The following is an 18445-nucleotide window of genomic DNA, read 5'->3' as shown; positions in this document are numbered from 1 at the left end:
TTCAGTGAAGACTGGATCTCATGCCTGACTGGAGCAGAAGATGTGAGGCAGAAGGTTAAATTAAGGATGCTGAAACACACGGCAAGGCAGTGCGTTTGGGTTGAGGGTATGGTAACATTCCTATTAGCACACAAATCCTACATGTTCCTGTAAGTTCCTGCATGGTCCTGTATGTTCCTGCATGGTCCTGTATGTTCCTGCATGGTCCTGTATGTTCCTGTATGGTCCTGTGTGTTCCTGTATGGTCCTGTGTGTTCCTGCATGGTCCTGTGTGTTCCTGTATGGTCCTGTGTGTTCCTGCATGGTCCTGTGTGTTCCTGTATGGTCCTGTATGTTCCTGTATGGTCTTGTATGTTCCTGCATGGTCTTGTATGGTCCTGCATGGTCCTGCATGTTCCTGTATGTTCCTGCATGGTCCTGTGTGTTCCTACATGGTCTTGTATGTTCCTACATGGTCTTGTATGTTCCTGCATGGTCTTGTATGGTCCTGCATGGTCTTGTATGGTCCTGCATGGTCTTGTATGTTCCTACATGTTCCTGTATGTTCCTGCATGGTCCTGTGTGTTCCTACATGGTCTTGTATGTTCCTACATGGTCTTGTATGTTCCTGCATGGTCTTGTATGGTCCTGCATGGTCTTGTATGGTCCTGCATGGTCTTGTATGTTCCTACATGTTCTTGTATGTTCCTGCATGTTCTTGTGTGTTCCTGTATGTTCCTACATGTTCTTGTATGAGGTTACAGGACAGTCAGCTCTTTGAAACTGACCAGTGACAAAGGACGAACTCACATGGTGTTTGTGATTGAGGAGGCAAGAGTTGCACCTTTTCAAGGTGGTGACAATCCCAGAGCTGGAGTTTGACAGAGCAGTGCTCACTGCGAGGATGGACAGGATGCTGAAGAGGGAGCTCGAAGGAGGAGCTTGGTGTGGTTTAGGGGTTGTAGGAGCTTGGTGTGGTTTAGGGGTTGTAGGAGCTTGGTGTGGTTCAGGGGTTGTAGGAGCTTGGTGTGGGTTTAGGGGTTGTAGGAGCTTGGTGTGGTTTAGGGGTTGTAGGAGCTTGGTGTGGGTTTAGGGGTTGTAGGAGCTTGGTGTGGGTTTAGGGGTTGTAGGACCTTGATGTGGTTCAGGGGTTGTAGGAGCTTGGTGTGAGAGGAGAAGAGTCTCTCCATCCACTCAGCCCAGCAGCAGGACCCTCTTCTAGCACCAGATATTAAGCCCTTAATAATTGATTAGAATTGATTTTAACAGCCCTGACCTGAGTCAGGCTGGACAGGCATTGGCATGCATGTGTGTGTGTGTGTGTGTGTGTGTGTGTGTGTGTGTGTGTGTGTGTGTGTGTGTGTGTGTGTGTGTGTGTGTGTGTGTGTGTGTGTGAGCGCTGCGTTTACAGTAAAACCCCCAAAAGCCGCTCGCAGCGTGTATTTGAGTCCAGGAGAAAGGAGGCAGCGTGCTCGGCTTTAAAAGCTCCAGACGTGTTTCCAGAATGAAATATTCAGGCAGACGCAGCCGTGAGCTCCTGCAGACGCTCCTGCAGACGCTCCTGCAGACGCTTCTGCAGACGCTCCTGCAGACGCTCCTGCAGACGCTCCTGCAGACGCTCCTGCAGACGCTCCTGCAGACGCTCCTGCTCCCATTGATTCCTGACACGACAACTGGGACGCTGTTACAGCAAAATGCACTATAGCAGGCCGCACGTATCCTCTGACACGCTCCAGCTTAACCCTCCATTCATTGGTCAGTGGGAGTGTGTGTTTGTGTGAGTGTGTGTGTGCATATGTGAGTGTGTGTCCATCTCAAGGCTTTCCTTTCTAAGTTCTCTTCCAGACAGGATTTCACCTCTCAGGACTGTTGACCAGTGAAAGTGCTGGCAAGATATCAGCTATCAAGCCTCACACACACACACACACACACACACACACACACACACACACACACACACACACACACACACACACAATCACACACCCGACTCGAGGCAGATCAGTATTCTTCCACCTGAGACAAAGACAAAGACAGATTAGGAGGCGGTGGCAGAAAGGGATCAGGTTGATTTTGTGTTTAATCCCTTTGCATTTAACGAGCTTTAAAACATCAGGTATTCAAATAGAAGTGACAGCGTCATGAAATATAGGAATGTGAGTGCTGCAGTGATTTAACAGGTTTTACATGTTTCCTCGTCCCTCCGTCACTCGTATCTCCTTTGATATTTTTGAGTTGGTCTTATTTGTCTCATCAGAGCTCGTCGGCAGAGTTTGGGTTGTGCTCAACATGTTCTGTTCCTGCTTTCAGTGAAAGAAGAAAACACTCACGATGTGTTAGGACGAGTGGAATAAACAGGATGAGTACTAGAAATGTCAGCTGATCCTTCCAGCTCCAACCCTCTCCAGAGAAACACTGGCTCCTCTCAGCGGGGCTCCTCGTTGAAAGGTTCTCATCACTCTGGATGGATAATCACTCGTTTCCTCCAGCTCGAGTACCACGAACAAACACGGTCCGTCTCAAAGATCAAACTCTCCTCAACGACGCGAGTCACTTTGATTGTTCTCGTTTTCTCCTCCACACAACGTTCTGCTCACCGGGGAGTTTGTTTAACGGTCTGTTTAATTGTCTGTTTGTGAGCTTTGTTGTGTGTTCAGTGTTATCACTCAGCACCAGGTTCTGATAAATCAGAGTTACGGTTTGGAATATACTTTTAGATGTTATGTTGTGGCTGCATGCACTGGGAATGCTTTTTAGCATCCAAGAGGGTGGACCGCATCAGTTTCCCAGGACTCCAACGTCACTGAAGACCTCACTTGGTCCCTGAAGGCATCCCTCCTGGTGAAGAAAGCCCAGCAGAGGCTCTTCTTCCTGCGGACGTTACAACAAGCTGAACGTCTGTGAACTCCTAGAGAAGCGTGACGATGCTCCGCCTCCAGAAGGCCAGCAACCTCTGCAGAGACACCACACCGGGTCCCTCTCCGCCGGTTCCCCGCCTGCAGGAAAGAGAGACAGGACCATCAAAACCTGACCAACAGGCCGAGGAACAGCTGTTTTCCCCAGAGCGGTGGAGTATTAACTGAGGGTTCGCTCCTGTAGCTACACGACGCCGCACAGCAACAGAGACAACCCATGCTGAGCTAAAGTGCAGCAGACAGTGTGTGTCTGTGTAAGCATACTACATTTAGGCCGTAATCTGTGCCCTGCACACAAGGTTAATCACTGTGTGGATTGGAGAGGCCGCTGAAGCACCAGAGGACACTGTGTTCTGTCTGTCCATGACACAAATAACCACAGGAGCACTTTAATCCCACCTCACCACGCTTCCTGCCCTGAGACTTAACCCAGTTAACCCGTGCACATTATTAAATAACTCCACTGCAAAAAATGTTGTCCAGTGATGTTTTCTGTCTTTTATTCTGGAGCCCTTTCACGTCATCATCAGACGATGGACATCGGAAGCCATGAAACATACAATATCCTGAGGGAACCAACACTTTCAGGTTGAGATAGGTCCTCCAGATCCTCCTCTCCACCCTGCAAGGGTTGGACGTCTCAAGCTCCACGTTCTCTCTGTGAGCATCCCACCTGGCAGCTGCATCCTACCAGGTGAAAGCATCGATGTCTGAACCACGCAGACTAACAGCAGGAGTTCCACAAGGAGTCGTCCGGGGCCTCTTCTCCCTCGACCAAAGGTCGCCTGATGTTGTAATTCAGTGCCACGGATTCTTCTGCCTTTGCGATGCTGATACTGTTCTTTCCATCCACGACATATGACCAGGTGGACGTATGCGTCAGTGTGTGCATGGCGGACATCTTGGAGTGGATGCAAAGCATCACCCGGAGCTCAATCTGGACGACACTGAGCTTGTTTCTCCATGAGAGGAGGTTCCTCCGTGTGGTGCCGAATCACACGAGGATGAACGTGGGCGTGAGCCTGGACGACCTCCGTCTCAGCAGTAGTACTACAGTACTACAGTAGTACTGCAGTACTACCTCTGTCCTCTCCTCAGGGAGGTGGTCCATGTGCTCATCCTGATGCTTGTTGTCACAACTCCCCCGTTGCTGGAGGCAACAATCAGAGCGCTGCAGATTGTCCAGAATGCAGCCGCTTGCCTCACATTCAACCATCGAATGTTTTTCTGCATCGCTCCTCTTCTCCACACACTGCCCCACTTCAGTTTAAAACTCCACGTTTATAAGAAGCAGGCGGAGTAGCTGCCATGTTGCTTCATGGACTTACGTTTTGAAGGGTTGAGTTTGGCATTTTGCTCGTGGAGTTTGCCCATAGCATCTTGTTGTTTAACCAGATGGGACATTAGAGGGTGGGGCACAACAACCAAACACTGACAATACATGTCCAGGTGACCACAACAGGTTACAACTAATCGTCAGGAGCTAGAAACACTGTGAAAGGATTGAAGTTCTCAGATGAAACATGGACAATACCCAACAAACCGTCAATCACACGATGCTAGAACGTTGAGCAAGGTAGTCAAGTGAGAAGTCATTTCATACTTCTCTTTGCAACCAGAGGACACAGGTTTGAGGCAGGAACGGAGTCAGCGGAGGAGCTTCAGCGTCCCTTCAGGACGCCTCCTGGTCGTCTCCACCAGAGGTTCTCCAGGCAGGTCCAGCTGGCAGGAGGCCCAGAGGAAGACCAGGACACGCTGGAGGATCATATCTCCCGGCTGGCCTGGGAACGCGTCCTGGTCCCCAGGATGAGCTGGAAAGCCTTGTGGGTGAGAGGGAAGCCTGGGCCGGTCCGCTGGACCTGCTGCCACGAGACCCGACCCGGATGAGAGGAAGAACATGGACGGATGGGGGTTTGAGCCACTCCTCCCTCTTCTGTGTTCTTCAGGACTGGAGGTTGCCAAAGAGCTCAGAGGGCGGTGAAGGCTCCGCCCGACCTCCAGGCCGCTCAGGCCCGACGCCCCGACACACAACCTCTCTTCTGAAGTGCACCAGCAACTCCAGTCAAGACCACTTCTGCCCGCAGGGGAAAAAACATTTCACATTACATCTCAACAACACTTGCTAGCACTTATGTCTCTTTCTTTTCAATCCCAGAAGCTGCTACTTGGTGTGAATGCACTTATTTTAAGTGGCTTTTGGACAAAAGTGTCTGCCAAATGAATGTAATGTAAGAAGAGGCCCATTGTGTGAACCGTGTGCGGAGGTGGATTCAACAAAATATCGCTGCGCTAATTGTGACCAAGACAGCTGCGCTGGTCGGTACCAGCGAGGAGCGGCGGGAGGAACAACTGTTCCTTCAAGCACGGCATGAAATGATTCATGAGGATTATGAATCTGCATGGTGACCGCTCATGGCTTCACTCTCACGTCCCTGACCGAAGTCAGGAGGTTTTCAGCCGGATAACTTTTCTGTTCTGTCTCTCTTGCTCACCTGCACATCAATTCCTCATCCCTGCCTCTCCGGCCGGCTGCAGCTCACACTCCCTGGACTAATCTCCGCCGGTTCAATGTTGTTCAATTAGATTCCAGTTGACATGCATTGGAAGTAGGCGCTCCTCCTCGTAATTCAGCCCTCTTTATAGCCAATCTATTTTTTAATAAAGGTTCAGAGGAAAACATTAAAGTATTGATCTTTATTTATCGACCGCGGCCCAAAGCATAGTTAAAGCTGACACAAATCAATCAAAATAAATTTAAAATGATGATAGCACATAGGAGGAGCCTGGCCGTCTGTTTCGGGGAGTAATTAGGGGGCTAGGAGAGGGAACCCAAGGCAATAAGAGGAACAGTAACACACACACACACACACACACACATGCACGCTCACACACACATGCACGCTCACACACACATGCACGCTCACACACACATGCACGCTCACACAGCCACAGAGCAAACTGCACAACTGTTTAGCAGACTGCAGATTAGAAATTTGTTTTGTATTAAATGAGACGACTAAGAGGCAAGGTTAATGAAAGGGCACAGCACTTTGGGGCCGTAGTAATCCACTGAAACCCTCTCTTCACTGAATCTAATGCACACACACACACACACACACACACACACACACACACACAACCCCGCGAGGCAGCCTCTGGGACATCCTCTGCTTAGTAAAAAACAATGGGTATTAATTTTAAAAAGTGAGTGAGAAACGGTTGCTTGTGTGTGTGTGTGTGTGTGTGTGTGTGTGTGTGTGTGTGTGTGTGTGTGTGCAGGAGCCAGCAGAGTCAACTAGCCCCATGTGCATTAACGGGTTTTAATCTGCCTGATGATGTCCGTTGAGCAGAGGGGTCACAAAGTGCGGAGGTGTATCTGAGGGACTTAACTGGGCGTAGCGAGGAGCAGCAATGCATTCTGGGACGACCACGCACCGGCCTTTCCTCTGCTGCCCTCTCTCTGCACGGACATCCTGCTCCAGCTAGTGGAAAGTCTTGTACCGATGTGGCCGACATGAGTCAGTGAAATGCTCCGGGATGACGTCATAGAGGAGGTCCACCCCTCCACAGAGTTGGTTCGGTCCATTATGGAACCAACCAACTGTATTTGGGAGGGGAGAACTTCCTCGCGTGGCAGAAGCGGTGCACCGCGCGTATCCACAGGCTATGAAAACAGATGCTTAAACGTGTAAAGTGAAACTGCAACACAGCCTTGTTCAGAACGACCTCTGCTATGCACGCGCACATGGCCGTGAGGTTTACTGTACAGTCTTACAGAAAAGTGACTTCAAAATCTACTTTGAAATGTCTTACTTTACAAATTTAAGGATCTGCTTTTATAGCTGTTTGAATATTGTAAAATTATGAATATCATTATTACATTGTAGCTGATTTCTCCAAAACTGTCCAGTAACATCTCCATGTACATGATCTGTTTTTATTGCCTTTTGACTATTGTAAACTGTGAAGGTATGAGTATCATTATGACGTGTCAGCTGACCAGGATGTCTATGAACAACAACGCGGTGACGGACCCAGCGGCTGAACCAGAGCTCTGCTGAGGCGCTTCCTGCTGCTGCAGAAGCTGCTGCTGCTCACCAGGTACAGTGATCAGCTCAACATGCCTCTTTCACTTGTTTATGCTTTTAGTAATTTATCAAGCTATGCTTGTGCGATAGTGGAATATGTTTTGTTCTCATCTTTAGTGGATTATTGTTGTTGTATTTAACCTTTACATTATGTCTCTGGTATTAATAAACTAGAAAATTTCGCAAGAAATTTTGAAAGTGTGGCTACTACTGCCGTAAGACCTCGCAATATATAGCTTTTGTTTCTGACGCCCGTCTCTCCTCCAAAGCACTTGAGTTGGTTTGTGTGTTAAACTGATTGGCTGATATGAAGCACCTGTGTGCTGCCGTCGTCATGGTGACCAAGTGAGCGCCAGCAGACTGATTAGAGGCAGACTGGACTGTGGACTTAAGGAAATAAACTACTGAACGTCCTGAACACACGCAAACGTATATGAAATATCATATGACCTTATTAATGATCAGTGTTGACAACTACACAATATAAAACACACGTAAACATCTTTGTGTGTGTCTGTGTGTGTGTGTATGTGTCTGTTTGTGTGTGTGTGTTTGTGTGTCTGTTTGTGTGTGTGTGTGTTTGTTTGTTTGTGTATGTGTTTGTTTGTTTGTGTGTGTGTATGTGTGTCTGTGTGTGTGAGACAAACAGACAGAGAGACAGAAGTCATCTGTGTTGTGTGTGCGTGTGTAAGTGTCTGTGTGTCTGTTAAACTGCCCTAACGAGAACACCTGTGGGTCGTTAGATCAAAGGTTGCCATGGTGATGACTTCAAAGGGACTTCCTTACGCTGAGCTTAATAGACCTAAATACTGTGGAACTCCTTTCAAACTATTTAAAAAAAATGGTACTTTAAAAGCCACTATTGCTTCGATATCGCATATTGAGCGTTAGGAAGACCTGATGAACAGATACTGTGACTGGCGAGTCTGTACGATAAAACATGTGTCTGTACGGGCGATTTACAAATCAGGTACGAGCTTCAGGGGAGACGTGGCTTTGGAGGGAGATTTAACATGGCGGCGGATGGCAGAGCGAGGTGGACTTGCTCTCACATTCAGTCCGATTTCAAGACGTCTGAGTCTGTTGGATTCCTATCGACCGCAGTTTATGACAGAAGACAAGATTTCTAACGTTTCTATCCAACAATGGTGTATGAAGAGTGAACATTGTGGGAGTAAAGACAAAATACGTTTTATTTTTTTAACAGTTTCTGTCGCTTCTTCTCACTCTGTTAATTGGCGCGCCACCCTCTACGAACGTTTCGTGAAATTTTTTTTATGTTTTTTGCATTTTTCGGGAAAACGTACGGGCGAATCTCTTAGAAAAGTCATACCTCACGATTCCCGCGCAAACCGCACGTTTCGATGTAATTTTTGCGCATGTGCTGGCAACGCTCTGGGAGGAGTAGTGGTTTGACTATAAGAAGAATAATAATAATAATAAGCCCGCAGGAGAACATGAAGTGTGCTTCCAGCATGGGGTCTCTGACCCCATGCGGCTGAAGCCACACTTAACAATAATAATACAGGACAGTAAGAGCTGAACTGTTGCTTCATTTATCTAATTCCCACGAGAAAGGAGGAAGAGAGCCGGTTCTCTCTGCAGCCTGATACACGGAACCGCTGTGAGAGCACTGAGGGGTTCACAGAGTGTTGGGGTTACTGGTTATTAGTTATTGGTTATTGGTTATTGGTTATTGGTTATTGGTTATTAGTTACTAGTTATTGGTTATTAGTTATTGGTTATTAGTTATTAGTTACTGGTTATTGGTTATTAGTTATTGGTTATTAGTTATTAGTTACTGGTTATTGGTTATTAGTTATTGGTTATTAGTTATTAGTTATTGGTTATTGGTTATTAGTTATTAGTTATTGGTTATTGGTTATTGGTTATTAGTTATTAGTTATTGGTTATTAGTTATTAGTTATTAGTTATTAGTTATTGGTTATTAGTTATTGGTTATTGGTTATTGGTTATTAGTTATTAATTATTGGTTATTGGTTATTGGTTATTAGTTATTAGTTATTGGTTATTAGTTATTAGTTATTAGTTATTGGTTATTGGTTATTAGTTATTAGTTATTGGTTATTGGTTATTAGTTATTAGTTATTGGTTATTAGTTATTAGTTATTAGTTATTGGTTATTAGTTATTAGTTATTAGTTATTGGTTATTAGTTATTAGTTATTAGTTATTGGTTATTAGTTATTAGTTATTAGTTATTAGTTATTGGTTATTGGTTATTGGTTATTAGTTATTAATTATTGGTTATTGGTTATTGGTTATTAGTTATTAGTTATTGGTTATTAGTTATTAGTTATTAGTTATTGGTTATTGGTTATTAGTTATTAGTTATTGGTTATTGGTTATTGGTTATTGGTTATTGGTTATTAGTTATTAGTTATTGGTTATTGGTTATTAGTTATTGGTTATTGGTTATTGGTTATTGGTTATTGGTTATTAGTTATTGGTTATTGGTTATTGGTTATTGGTTGATGAACACAGGAAACATCTTTTAATGATGCGTATCATCTCTTTATTAAACATGTGTTCACAGTTTATCTGCAGAGTTTCATTTTCAAGTTAAATATCTTTAGTAGTTCTTTTAGTTCTTTTCGTGTACCGTAGGTTTACGTCCGCTGAAAGACAAAACGTCCTAACTTTCTTCCTGGACCTTGAACGCCTCTGATTCCACAACAGAGGAGCAGATGCACCAACAAGTAGTATTTATATACAAGTACAATACATACCAACAAGTAGTATATATATATATATATATATATATATATATATATATATATATATATATATATATATATATATATATATATATATATACATAGATCCCTCCATCCCTCCTTCCCTCCATTCCTCCAACCATCCATTCCTCCTTCCCTCCTTCCTCCTTATCTCATTACTCCATCCCTCTATCCCTCCTTCCCTTCTTCCCTCCACCCCTCCTTCCCTCCATCCCTCCATCCCTCCGTCCCTCCATCCCTCCTTCCCTCCATTCCTCCACCTCTCCTTCCCTCCATTCCTCCATCCCTCCATTCCTCCACCCCTCCTTCCCTCCGTCCCTCATCCCTCCTTCCCTCCATCCCTCACCCCTCCTTCCCTCCATTCCTCCACCTCTCCTTCCCTCCATTCTTCCATCCCTCCATTCCTCCATCCCTCACCCCTCCATCCCTCTGTCCCTCCACCTCTCCTTCCCTCCATTCCTCCATCCCCCCATTCCTCTACCCCTCTGTCCCTCCGTCCCTCATCCCTCCTTCCCTCCGTCCCTCCACCCCTCCTTCCCTCCTTCCCTCCATTCCTCCACCCCTCCTTCCCTCCGTCCCTCATCCCTCCTTCCCTCATCCCTCCAACCCTCCTTCCCTCCGTCCCTCATCCCTCCTTCCCTCCATTCCTCACCCCTCCTTCCCTCCTTCCCTCCATTCCTCATCCCTCCTTCCCTCCACCCCTCCTTCCCTCCACCTCTCCACCCCTCCTTCGCTCCACCCCTCCTTCCCTCCATCCCTCCTTCCCTCCATTCCCTCCATCCCTCACCCCTCCTTCCCTCCATTCCTCCACCTCTCCTTCCCTCCATTCTTCCATCCCTCCATTCCTCCATCCCTCCATTCCTCCTTCCCTCCATTCCTCCACCCCTCTTTCGCTCCATTCCTCCACCTCTCCTTCCCTCCATTCCTCATCCCTCCTTCCCTCCATTCCTCACCCCTCCTTCCCTCCTTCGCTCCGTCCCTCATCCCTCCTTCCCTCCGTCCCTCCACCCCTCCTTCCTTCCTTCCCTCCTTCCCTCCGTCCCTCATCCCTCCTTCCCTCCGTCTCTCATCCCTCCTTCCCTCCGTCTCTCATCCCTCCTTCCCTCCGTCTCTCATCCCTCCTTCCCTCCGTCCCTCATCCCTCCTTCCTTCCGTCCCTCATCCCTCCTTCCCTCCGTCTCTCATCCCTCCTTCCCTCATCCCTCACCCCTCCTTCCCTCCGTCTCTCATCCCTCCTTCCCTCATCCCTCACCCCTCCTTCCCTCCGTCTCTCATCCCTCCTTCCCTCCGTCTCTCATCCCTCCTTCCCTCCTTCCCTCCGTCTCTCATCCCTCCTTCCCTCCGTCCCTCATCCCTCCTTCCCTCCGTCCCTCATCCCTCCTTCCCTCCGTCTCTCATCCCTCCTTCCCTCCTTCCCTCCGTCTCTCATCCCTCCTTCCCTCCGTCTCTCATCCCTCCTTCCCTCATCCCTCACCCCTCCTTCCCTCCGTCCCTCATCCCTCTCTCCATGTGGTGTGCAGGGAGGAACCAGCTCTCATCCAGTGAGATATTAATGACTTTACAGGACCTTGCTGGTCTAATTGTGCAGCAGCGTCTGTCTCTTACTGGGCCACGGCTCCCGGGGGGAACACAGATCTACCAGGCAAGCAAAACTGGCCCGCGTTTGACAAAACACTCGACACGCCAGGATACAAATAACGCCGGCCATCCTTCATTACCAACGCCGCGACGTCGCCGGCGAGATTAATATCACCGCCGAGCGTCGCCACCCCAAATTTAACCTGAAAAATACCCAAATTTGGCATTAAGACAATGGCTATTAGCGAGAGAAGAGTTGTGGAGACGCAGGGGGAAGCTGGGCGTCCTCGCAGGAGGTTCCTGTTGGAGAGTTCTGGATACTGTAAGTACAATTAAAGTGATTGGAGGTGACCTTTGTGTAGACGGAACCTCTTTACATGTTCTTGAAAGTTTCTCTCCTGTGCTGACATTTGAACAGTGACACTGACATCAGGAACTACAAACCACCATCCTGCTCTTCAAAGAAAAGGTTGGAAATGTGGGCCGCGAGGTATCTGGATGTGCTTATTCTTTAATACTACTGCAGAAATCTGAAGGTCCTGGATCATTACTCTGTGAGTTTCTCTTAGATCTTTTTAGGTCATTGAAGCTAATAAATAAACAAGTGTGTCCTTCTTTTATGTTTTTCTTTGACTTGAGACATACAAGATGTATGAACTATAAAACCATCCACTATTCTACAGAGAGATGAGTGTGATTCCCATTTAAAACTCACAAGAATGCTGCATTCTCTCTCCTGACCACCAGGGGGCGACTCCTCTGGTTGTATAGAAGTCTATGCTTCATGTGTTAAAGCTGCATTCTCTCTCCTGGCCACCAGGGGGCGACTCCTCTGGTTGTATAGAAGTCTATGCTTCATGTGTTAAAGCTGCATTCTCTCTCCTGACCACCAGGGGGCGACTCCTCTGGTTGTATAGAAGTCTATGCTTCATGTGATAAAGCTGCATTCTCTCTCCTGACCACCAGGGGGCGACTCCTCTGGTTGTATAGAAGTCTATGCTTCATGTGTTAAAGCTGCATTCTCTCTCCTGACCACCAGGGGGCGACTCCTCTGGTTGTATAGAAGTCTATGCTTCATGTGTTAAAGCTGCATTCTTTCTCCTGACCACCAGGGGGCGACTCCTCTGGCTGTATAGAAGTCTATGCTTCATTTGTTAAAGCTGCATTCTCTCTCCTGACCACCAGGGGCGACTCCTCTGGCTGTATAGAAGTCTATGCTTCATGTGTTGAAGCTGCATTCTCTCTCTTGACCACCAGGGGGCGACTGCTCTGGTTGTATAGAAGTCTATGCTTCATGTGTTGAAGCTGCATTCTCTCTCCTGACCACCGGGGGTGACTCCTCTGGTTGTATAGAAGTCTATGAGTCATGTGTTAAAGCTGCATTCTCTCTCCTGACCACCAGGGGGAGACTCCTCTGGTTGTATAGAAGTCTATGTTTCATGTGTTAAAGCTGCATTCTCTCTCCTGACCACCAAGGGGCGACTCCTCTGGTTGTATAGAAGTCTATGCTTCATGTGTTAAAGCTGCATTCTCTCTCCTGACCACCAGGGGGCGACTCCTCTGGTTGTATAGAAGTCTATGCTTCATGTGTGAAAGCTGCATTCTCTCTGCTGACCACCAGGGGGCGACTCCTCTGGTTGTATAGAAGTCTATGCTTCATGTGTTAAAGCTGCATTCTCTCTCCTGACCACCAGGGGGCAACTCCTCTGGTTGTATAGAAGTCTATGCTTCATGTGTTAAAGCTGCATTCTCTCTCCTGACCACCAGGGGGCGACTCCTCTGGTTGTATAGAAGTCTATGCTTCATGTGTGAAAGCTGCATTCTCTCTGCTGACCACCAGGGGGCGACTCCTCTGGTTGTATAGAAGTCTATGAGTCATGTGTTAAAGCTGCATTCTCTCTCCTGACCACCAAGGGGCGACTCCTCTAGTTGTATAGAAGTCTATGCTTCATGTGTTAAAGCTGCATTCTCTCTCCTGACCACCAGGGGGTGACTCCTCTGGTTGTATAGAAGTCTATGCTTCATGTGTTAAAGCTGCATTCTCTCTCCTGACCACCAGGGGGCGACTCCTCTGGTTGTATAGAAGTCTATGCTTCATGTGTTAAAGCTGCATTCTCTCTCCTGACCACCAGGGGGTGACTCCTCTGGTTGTATAGAAGTCTATGCTTCATGTGTTAAAGCTGCATTCTCTCTCCTGACCACCAGGGGGCGACTCCTCTGGTTGTATAGAAGTCTATGCTTCATGTGTTAAAGCTGCATTCTCTCTCCTGACCACCAGGGGGCGACTCCTCTGGTTGTATAGAAGTCTATGCTTCATGTGTTAAAGCTGCATTCTCTCTCCTGACCACCAGGGGGCGACTCTTGACCGGTTGGTCCTGTAACTCTCAGGATGCTTCGTTCCGTTAAATCTTAGCGTTACCAACGGAAACAATGGACAAATCTAGTTTGAGAAAAGTTTGATCAAAGTTTTAGCGAAAGGACCTGAAGGGTTTGTTCAGTTTGTCCACTTTGCTAGCAGTCAACCATCATTGAAAAGCAGCTCTGAGGACCGAATGACATCACCTCCATACCTTATGCAAATATCCAGCAGGATCCATTACACAGCAGGAGAGATAAGTGCGTCCAGACCGGAGCAAAGGCCCACTCACACTCCCAGCTAACCTCTTGTACAGTATATTTTTACTGTACGTTTGCTCTCACACACACACTTATCTCTCCCCCTCTAATACAGAAATAAGACACTTGACACTGCAGCGATGGCAGTGACACTGTGCACGGCGGAGGTGATGGAGTATAATGGCCTTTTAAATTTGTATTCCCAGAGAAAGAGAGATAGTGGGAAAGAGAGGGAGAGGTTAGCATGAAGCCACCTCTGACTTCATCTGCACTTATAGGTTGTATTTACATCCAGCGCCAGCCAACAGAAGTACGGCGATGGTTTCAAGTGGGCCAGCACTTTGCTGCCTCCCTTTGTAGGTCCGTGTGTAGCATTTCATCATCACCGACTCCATAATATCCTCCTTTCAACGTTACAAGCGGACCGGCCGCCTCCATTCCCTTCATCAAGAACACAGGAAACAAAGAGTGAACTTTGCAGCCGGGCGGAGTCGAGGGAGAGAACTGACATCATGGCGTGACCTTGAGTGACGGCTCATCACAGTCCTGTGGGCCTTGTTGGGCCCGTAGGGATTCCAACATTATAGATAAGTAGTTCATACTATGTACTTCATTTAGTACGTATGCCTCTATATGACCAACAAACTGTTGCCGTGGGTGAAACACTGTAAAAGCATTACTTTTCAGGAAATCCCTCTGAACTCCCAAACTGGGGGATTGAAGACATAGTTTCTTTGAACAATCACCAGAACTTCACGGTTGATGGAGCCAGAAGCTGCAAACTCGTCATTATTGTCAGCGCTTCATCTTTCCGGCGCTCCTCGGATGCGTCACGTGTGATCAACGCGTCCGTCAGGAAGAGCAACCACAACGAGGCGTCAAATGTGGATATTTCATCCAAAAAAAGGAAGCCATTAAACGCTGACAGTGACAAGAGGAGAGGAGACGCGCTGGTGACACCAGTGTAAAGAAATGCATTTCTATTCTTTTTCATGATGTATGATGATTACGCTTGTCATCACTGTCCTTTACTACAATGTTGTCAGTCAGCTACGGAAACTAGCGCGCTGTGAGACATTAGAGCCCCGCCCCTTCTGGGCCCCTGCGTGCTTGAGCGGTGGACCCCGTGTGCTCTGTCCAGTCTGCAACACGTGTTCTCTGTGGTGAGTGGATCTGTATTGAGCTATGTTGTGCTAGTTAAATAAATGTCACAGCGAGGTCAGAGCGAGGTCAGAGCGAGGTCAGAGCGAGGTCAGAGCGAGGTCAGAGCTGTTGTGTAACGGGTTCCTGGGCTAAAGACAGAGGCTAGTTACTTTTGGCCCTGACAACATTCACACGGCAGTCAGGAGTGACAGAGCTGCAGGAGGACAGGAAGCTGAATGTTTCAGCACAAACTGAGAGACTAAAGAACAGAGCCGTCTGACTAACTCACTGTTGCACTTTGAAACCAAGCTATCACAAATTAATTTGACAATAATGCAACAGTTTACAAAATGCGCAGCACCTCGTATCGCTCAACACCGACTCCTCCGCCCGCGAGTGGAGATCTCAAAAGAGAGGGATGAGAGAGGGGTCAGCGCCGGCCTGTGTTGCTCCTCACGCCTCAATAATACATGTTCTAAAGTTTAAGTGCTGCCAGAGGGCTGCGAGCCGCTGTTCATTACGGCGGCCATCGCCACGCAGCAGCATTCACACTGACAGGGTCTGAACGCCGCTCTGCCTGAGCAATTACATCCAGTCTGGTGCTGGTAACGAGGGGGGGAGGGGGGGGGGGACTCTGGAGATGCCAGGATGTAAAAAAAGAATATTAAAACGGAGAGCGAGAAGAAATCAGCATTATTTTCCTCATCTCACATACAGCGGTGCGTCCTCGTCACGAGGACTCTGAGAGAGAAGCACAGTCACTGACGTGTTCTATGGAGCTAGCGTGTTCTATGAAGCTAACGTGTTCTATGAAGTTAACGTGTTCTATGAAGCTAATGTTCTATGGAGCTAACGTGTTCTATGAAGCTAACGTGTTCTATGAAGCTAATGTTCTATGAAGCTAACGTGTTCTATGAAGTTAACGTGTTCTATGAAGCTAATGTTCTATGAAGCTAACGTGTTCTATGGAGCTAACGTGTTCTATGAAGCTAACGTGTTCTATGAAGCTAATGTTCTATGAAGCTAACGTGTTCTATGAAGTTAACGTGTTCTATGAAGCTAATGTTCTATGAAGCTAACGTGTTCTATGAAGCTAATGTTCTATGAAGCTAATGTTCTATGAAGCTAACTTGTTCTATGAAGCTAATGTTCTATGAAGCTAACGTGTTCTATGGAGCTAATGTTCTATGAAGCTAACGTGTTCTATGAAGCTAACGTGTTCTATGAAGTTAACGTGTTCTATGAAGCTAATGTTCTATGAAGCTAACGTGTTCTATGGAGCTAACGTGTTCTATGAAGCTAACGTGTTCTATGAAGTTAACGTGTTCTATGAAGCTAATGTTCTATGAAGCTAACGTGTTCTATGAAGCTAATGTTCTATGAAGCTAATGTTCTATAAAGCTAACGTGTTCTAACGTGTTCTATGAAGCTAACGTGTTCTCGTCCTCGTCCTCGTCCTCATTCTCGTCCACGTCCACGTCCTCGTCCTCATCCTCGTCCTCTCCATCGTCCTCATCTACGTCCTCGTCCTCGCCCTCGTCCTCATCCTTGTCCTCTCCATCGTCCTCGTCCATGTCTACGTCATCGTCCTCGTCCACGTCCTCGTCCTCATCCCTGTCCTCGTCTACGTCCTCGTCTACTTCCTCGTCCCTGTCCTCGTCTACGTCCTCATCTACGTCCTCGTCCTCGTCCCTGTCCTCGTCCTCGTCCCTGTCCTCGTCCTCGTCTACGTTCTCGTCCTCGTCCCTGTCCTCGTCTAAATCCTCGTCTACGTCCTCGTCCTCATCCTCATCCTCGTCCTCGTCTACGTCCACGTCCTCGTCTACGTCCTCGTCCACGTCCTCGTCTACATCCTCGTCCCTGTCCTTGTCTACGTTCTCGTCTACGTCCTCGTTCTCATCCTCGTCCTCATCCTCGTCCTCGTCTATGTCCTCGTCTATGTCCTCGTCTACATCCTCGTTCTCGTCCTCGTCCTTATCCTCATCCTCGTCCACGTCCTCGTCTACGTCCTCGTCCTCATCCTCGTCCTCGTCCACGTCCTCATCTACGACCTCGTCATCGTCTACGTCCTCCTCCACCTCCTCGTCATTGTCTACATCCTCGTCTACGTCCTCCTCCACCTCCTCGTCCTCGTCTACGTCCTCATCTACGTCCTCATCCACGTCCTTGTCCACGTCCTCGTCCTCGTCCACGTCCTCGTCCACGTCCTCGTCTATGTCCTCGTCTACGTCCTTTTCCCTCGTCCTCGTCCTCGTCTACGTCCTCGTCCATGTCCTTGTCCTCGTCCTCGTCCTCATCTACGTCCTCATCCACGTCCTTGTCCACGTCCTCGTCCTCGTCCACGTCCTCGTCCACGTCCTCGTCCACGTCCTCGTCTACGTCCTCGTCTACGTCCTTTTCCCTCGTCCTCGTCTACGTCCTCGTCCATGTCCTTGTCCTCGTCCTCGTCCTCGTCCTCGTCCTCGTCTACGTCCTCGTCTACGTCCTGGTCCATGTCCTTGTCCTCGTCCACGTCCTCGTCTACGTCCTCGTCCACGTCCTCGTCTACGTCCTCGTCCACGTCCTCGTCCACGTCCTCGTCCACGTCCTCGTCTATGTCCTCGTCTACGTCCTTTTCCCTCGTCCTCGTCCTCGTCTACGTCCTCGTCCATGTCCTTGTCCTCGTCCACATCCTCGTCCGCGTCCTCGTCTACGTCCTTTTCCCTCGTCCTCATCCTCATCATCGTCCTCTAGCGTTGCTGCAGACATTTGCTGCTGTGAAGCAGAAGAAAGCTCCAGGAGGAGAAGGAGAAGGAGAAGGAGGAGGAGAAGGAGGAGGAGAAGGAGAAGGAGGAGAAGGAGAAGGAGGAGGAGGAGAAGGAGGAGGAGAAGGAGAAGGAGGAGGAGGAGGAGGAGGAGGAAGAGGAGGAGAAGGAGGAGGAGAAGGAGAAGGAGGAGAAGGAGAATGAGGAGGAGAAGGAGGAGGAGAAGGAGGAGAAGCATCCTCTGCAGAGTCTCGTCTCCACGCGCGGCGTCATGCTAAAACTTGTTTCCGCGGCTAGCGGCTGCTATCAGAAACGCTGCAGGGAGCCCCATTAGAGGTAATGTCATCCAGCGTTTAGCCGGCGCCGGCGTTCCTCCATCTCTCCCTAATGAACTCCCTGAATTACCACTTCAGCAGCGCCGGCCTTTTTATGATTCTATTTGTTTATCTCTCCGATTTCCTCTCCCGTCTTCCCCGGCGCTCGGGCACCGGCTCTTTCATTTTATTGGCCGCCGTTAGCGCGGCGAGTCGAGGCGTTCCACCCGTCATCCATAACCCCCCCCCCCCCCTCCTCCACCACACCACCACAGCCTCCATCCCCGGTCGGTGAGATTAGCAGATTAGG

The 18445-nt window shown here is 48.3% G+C and overlaps 1 protein-coding gene across 1 annotated transcript; it reads right to left on the bottom strand.

Annotated features, from left to right (window-relative positions):
• Window positions 1-1492: 1492 nt before the first annotated feature.
• Window positions 1493-17800, bottom strand: LOC137801912 (coiled-coil domain-containing protein 1-like). The gene is made up of 4 exons (XM_068599349.1): window positions 17686-17800; window positions 17494-17621; window positions 16512-17242; window positions 1493-1640 (listed from the first exon to the last, which is right to left on the bottom strand). Exons 1-4 carry the CDS (start codon window positions 17798-17800, stop codon window positions 1493-1495), a joined length of 1122 nt encoding a protein of 373 aa, XP_068455450.1.
• Between the last annotated feature and the right edge of the window lie 645 nt (window positions 17801-18445).

This window comes from Clinocottus analis, unplaced genomic scaffold (assembly GCF_023055335.1).
Source record: "Clinocottus analis isolate CAN_PGR_092001 unplaced genomic scaffold, fCliAna1.0.p SCAF_46, whole genome shotgun sequence".
NCBI lineage: Eukaryota > Metazoa > Chordata > Actinopteri > Perciformes > Cottidae > Clinocottus > Clinocottus analis.
Note: the sequence above shows the minus strand (reverse complement) of the source record. Positions and strands in the feature narration are given on the sequence as shown.

Excerpts from the sequence above, each read along its gene's own strand:
- LOC137801912 (XM_068599349.1), bottom strand. The coding sequence starts at position 17,800 with ATGATGAGGATGAGGACGAGGGAAAAGGACGTAGACGAGGACGCGGAC. Across the intron at positions 17,622-17,685 it reads CGAGGACGAGGGAAAAGGAC|ACGAGGACGTGGACGAGGAC; the intron begins GTAGACGAGGAC and ends ACGAGGACGTAG. Across the intron at positions 17,243-17,493 it reads ACAAGGACATGGACGAGGAC|GACGTGGATGAGGACGTAGA; the intron begins GTAGACGAGGAC and ends GACGTGGACAAG.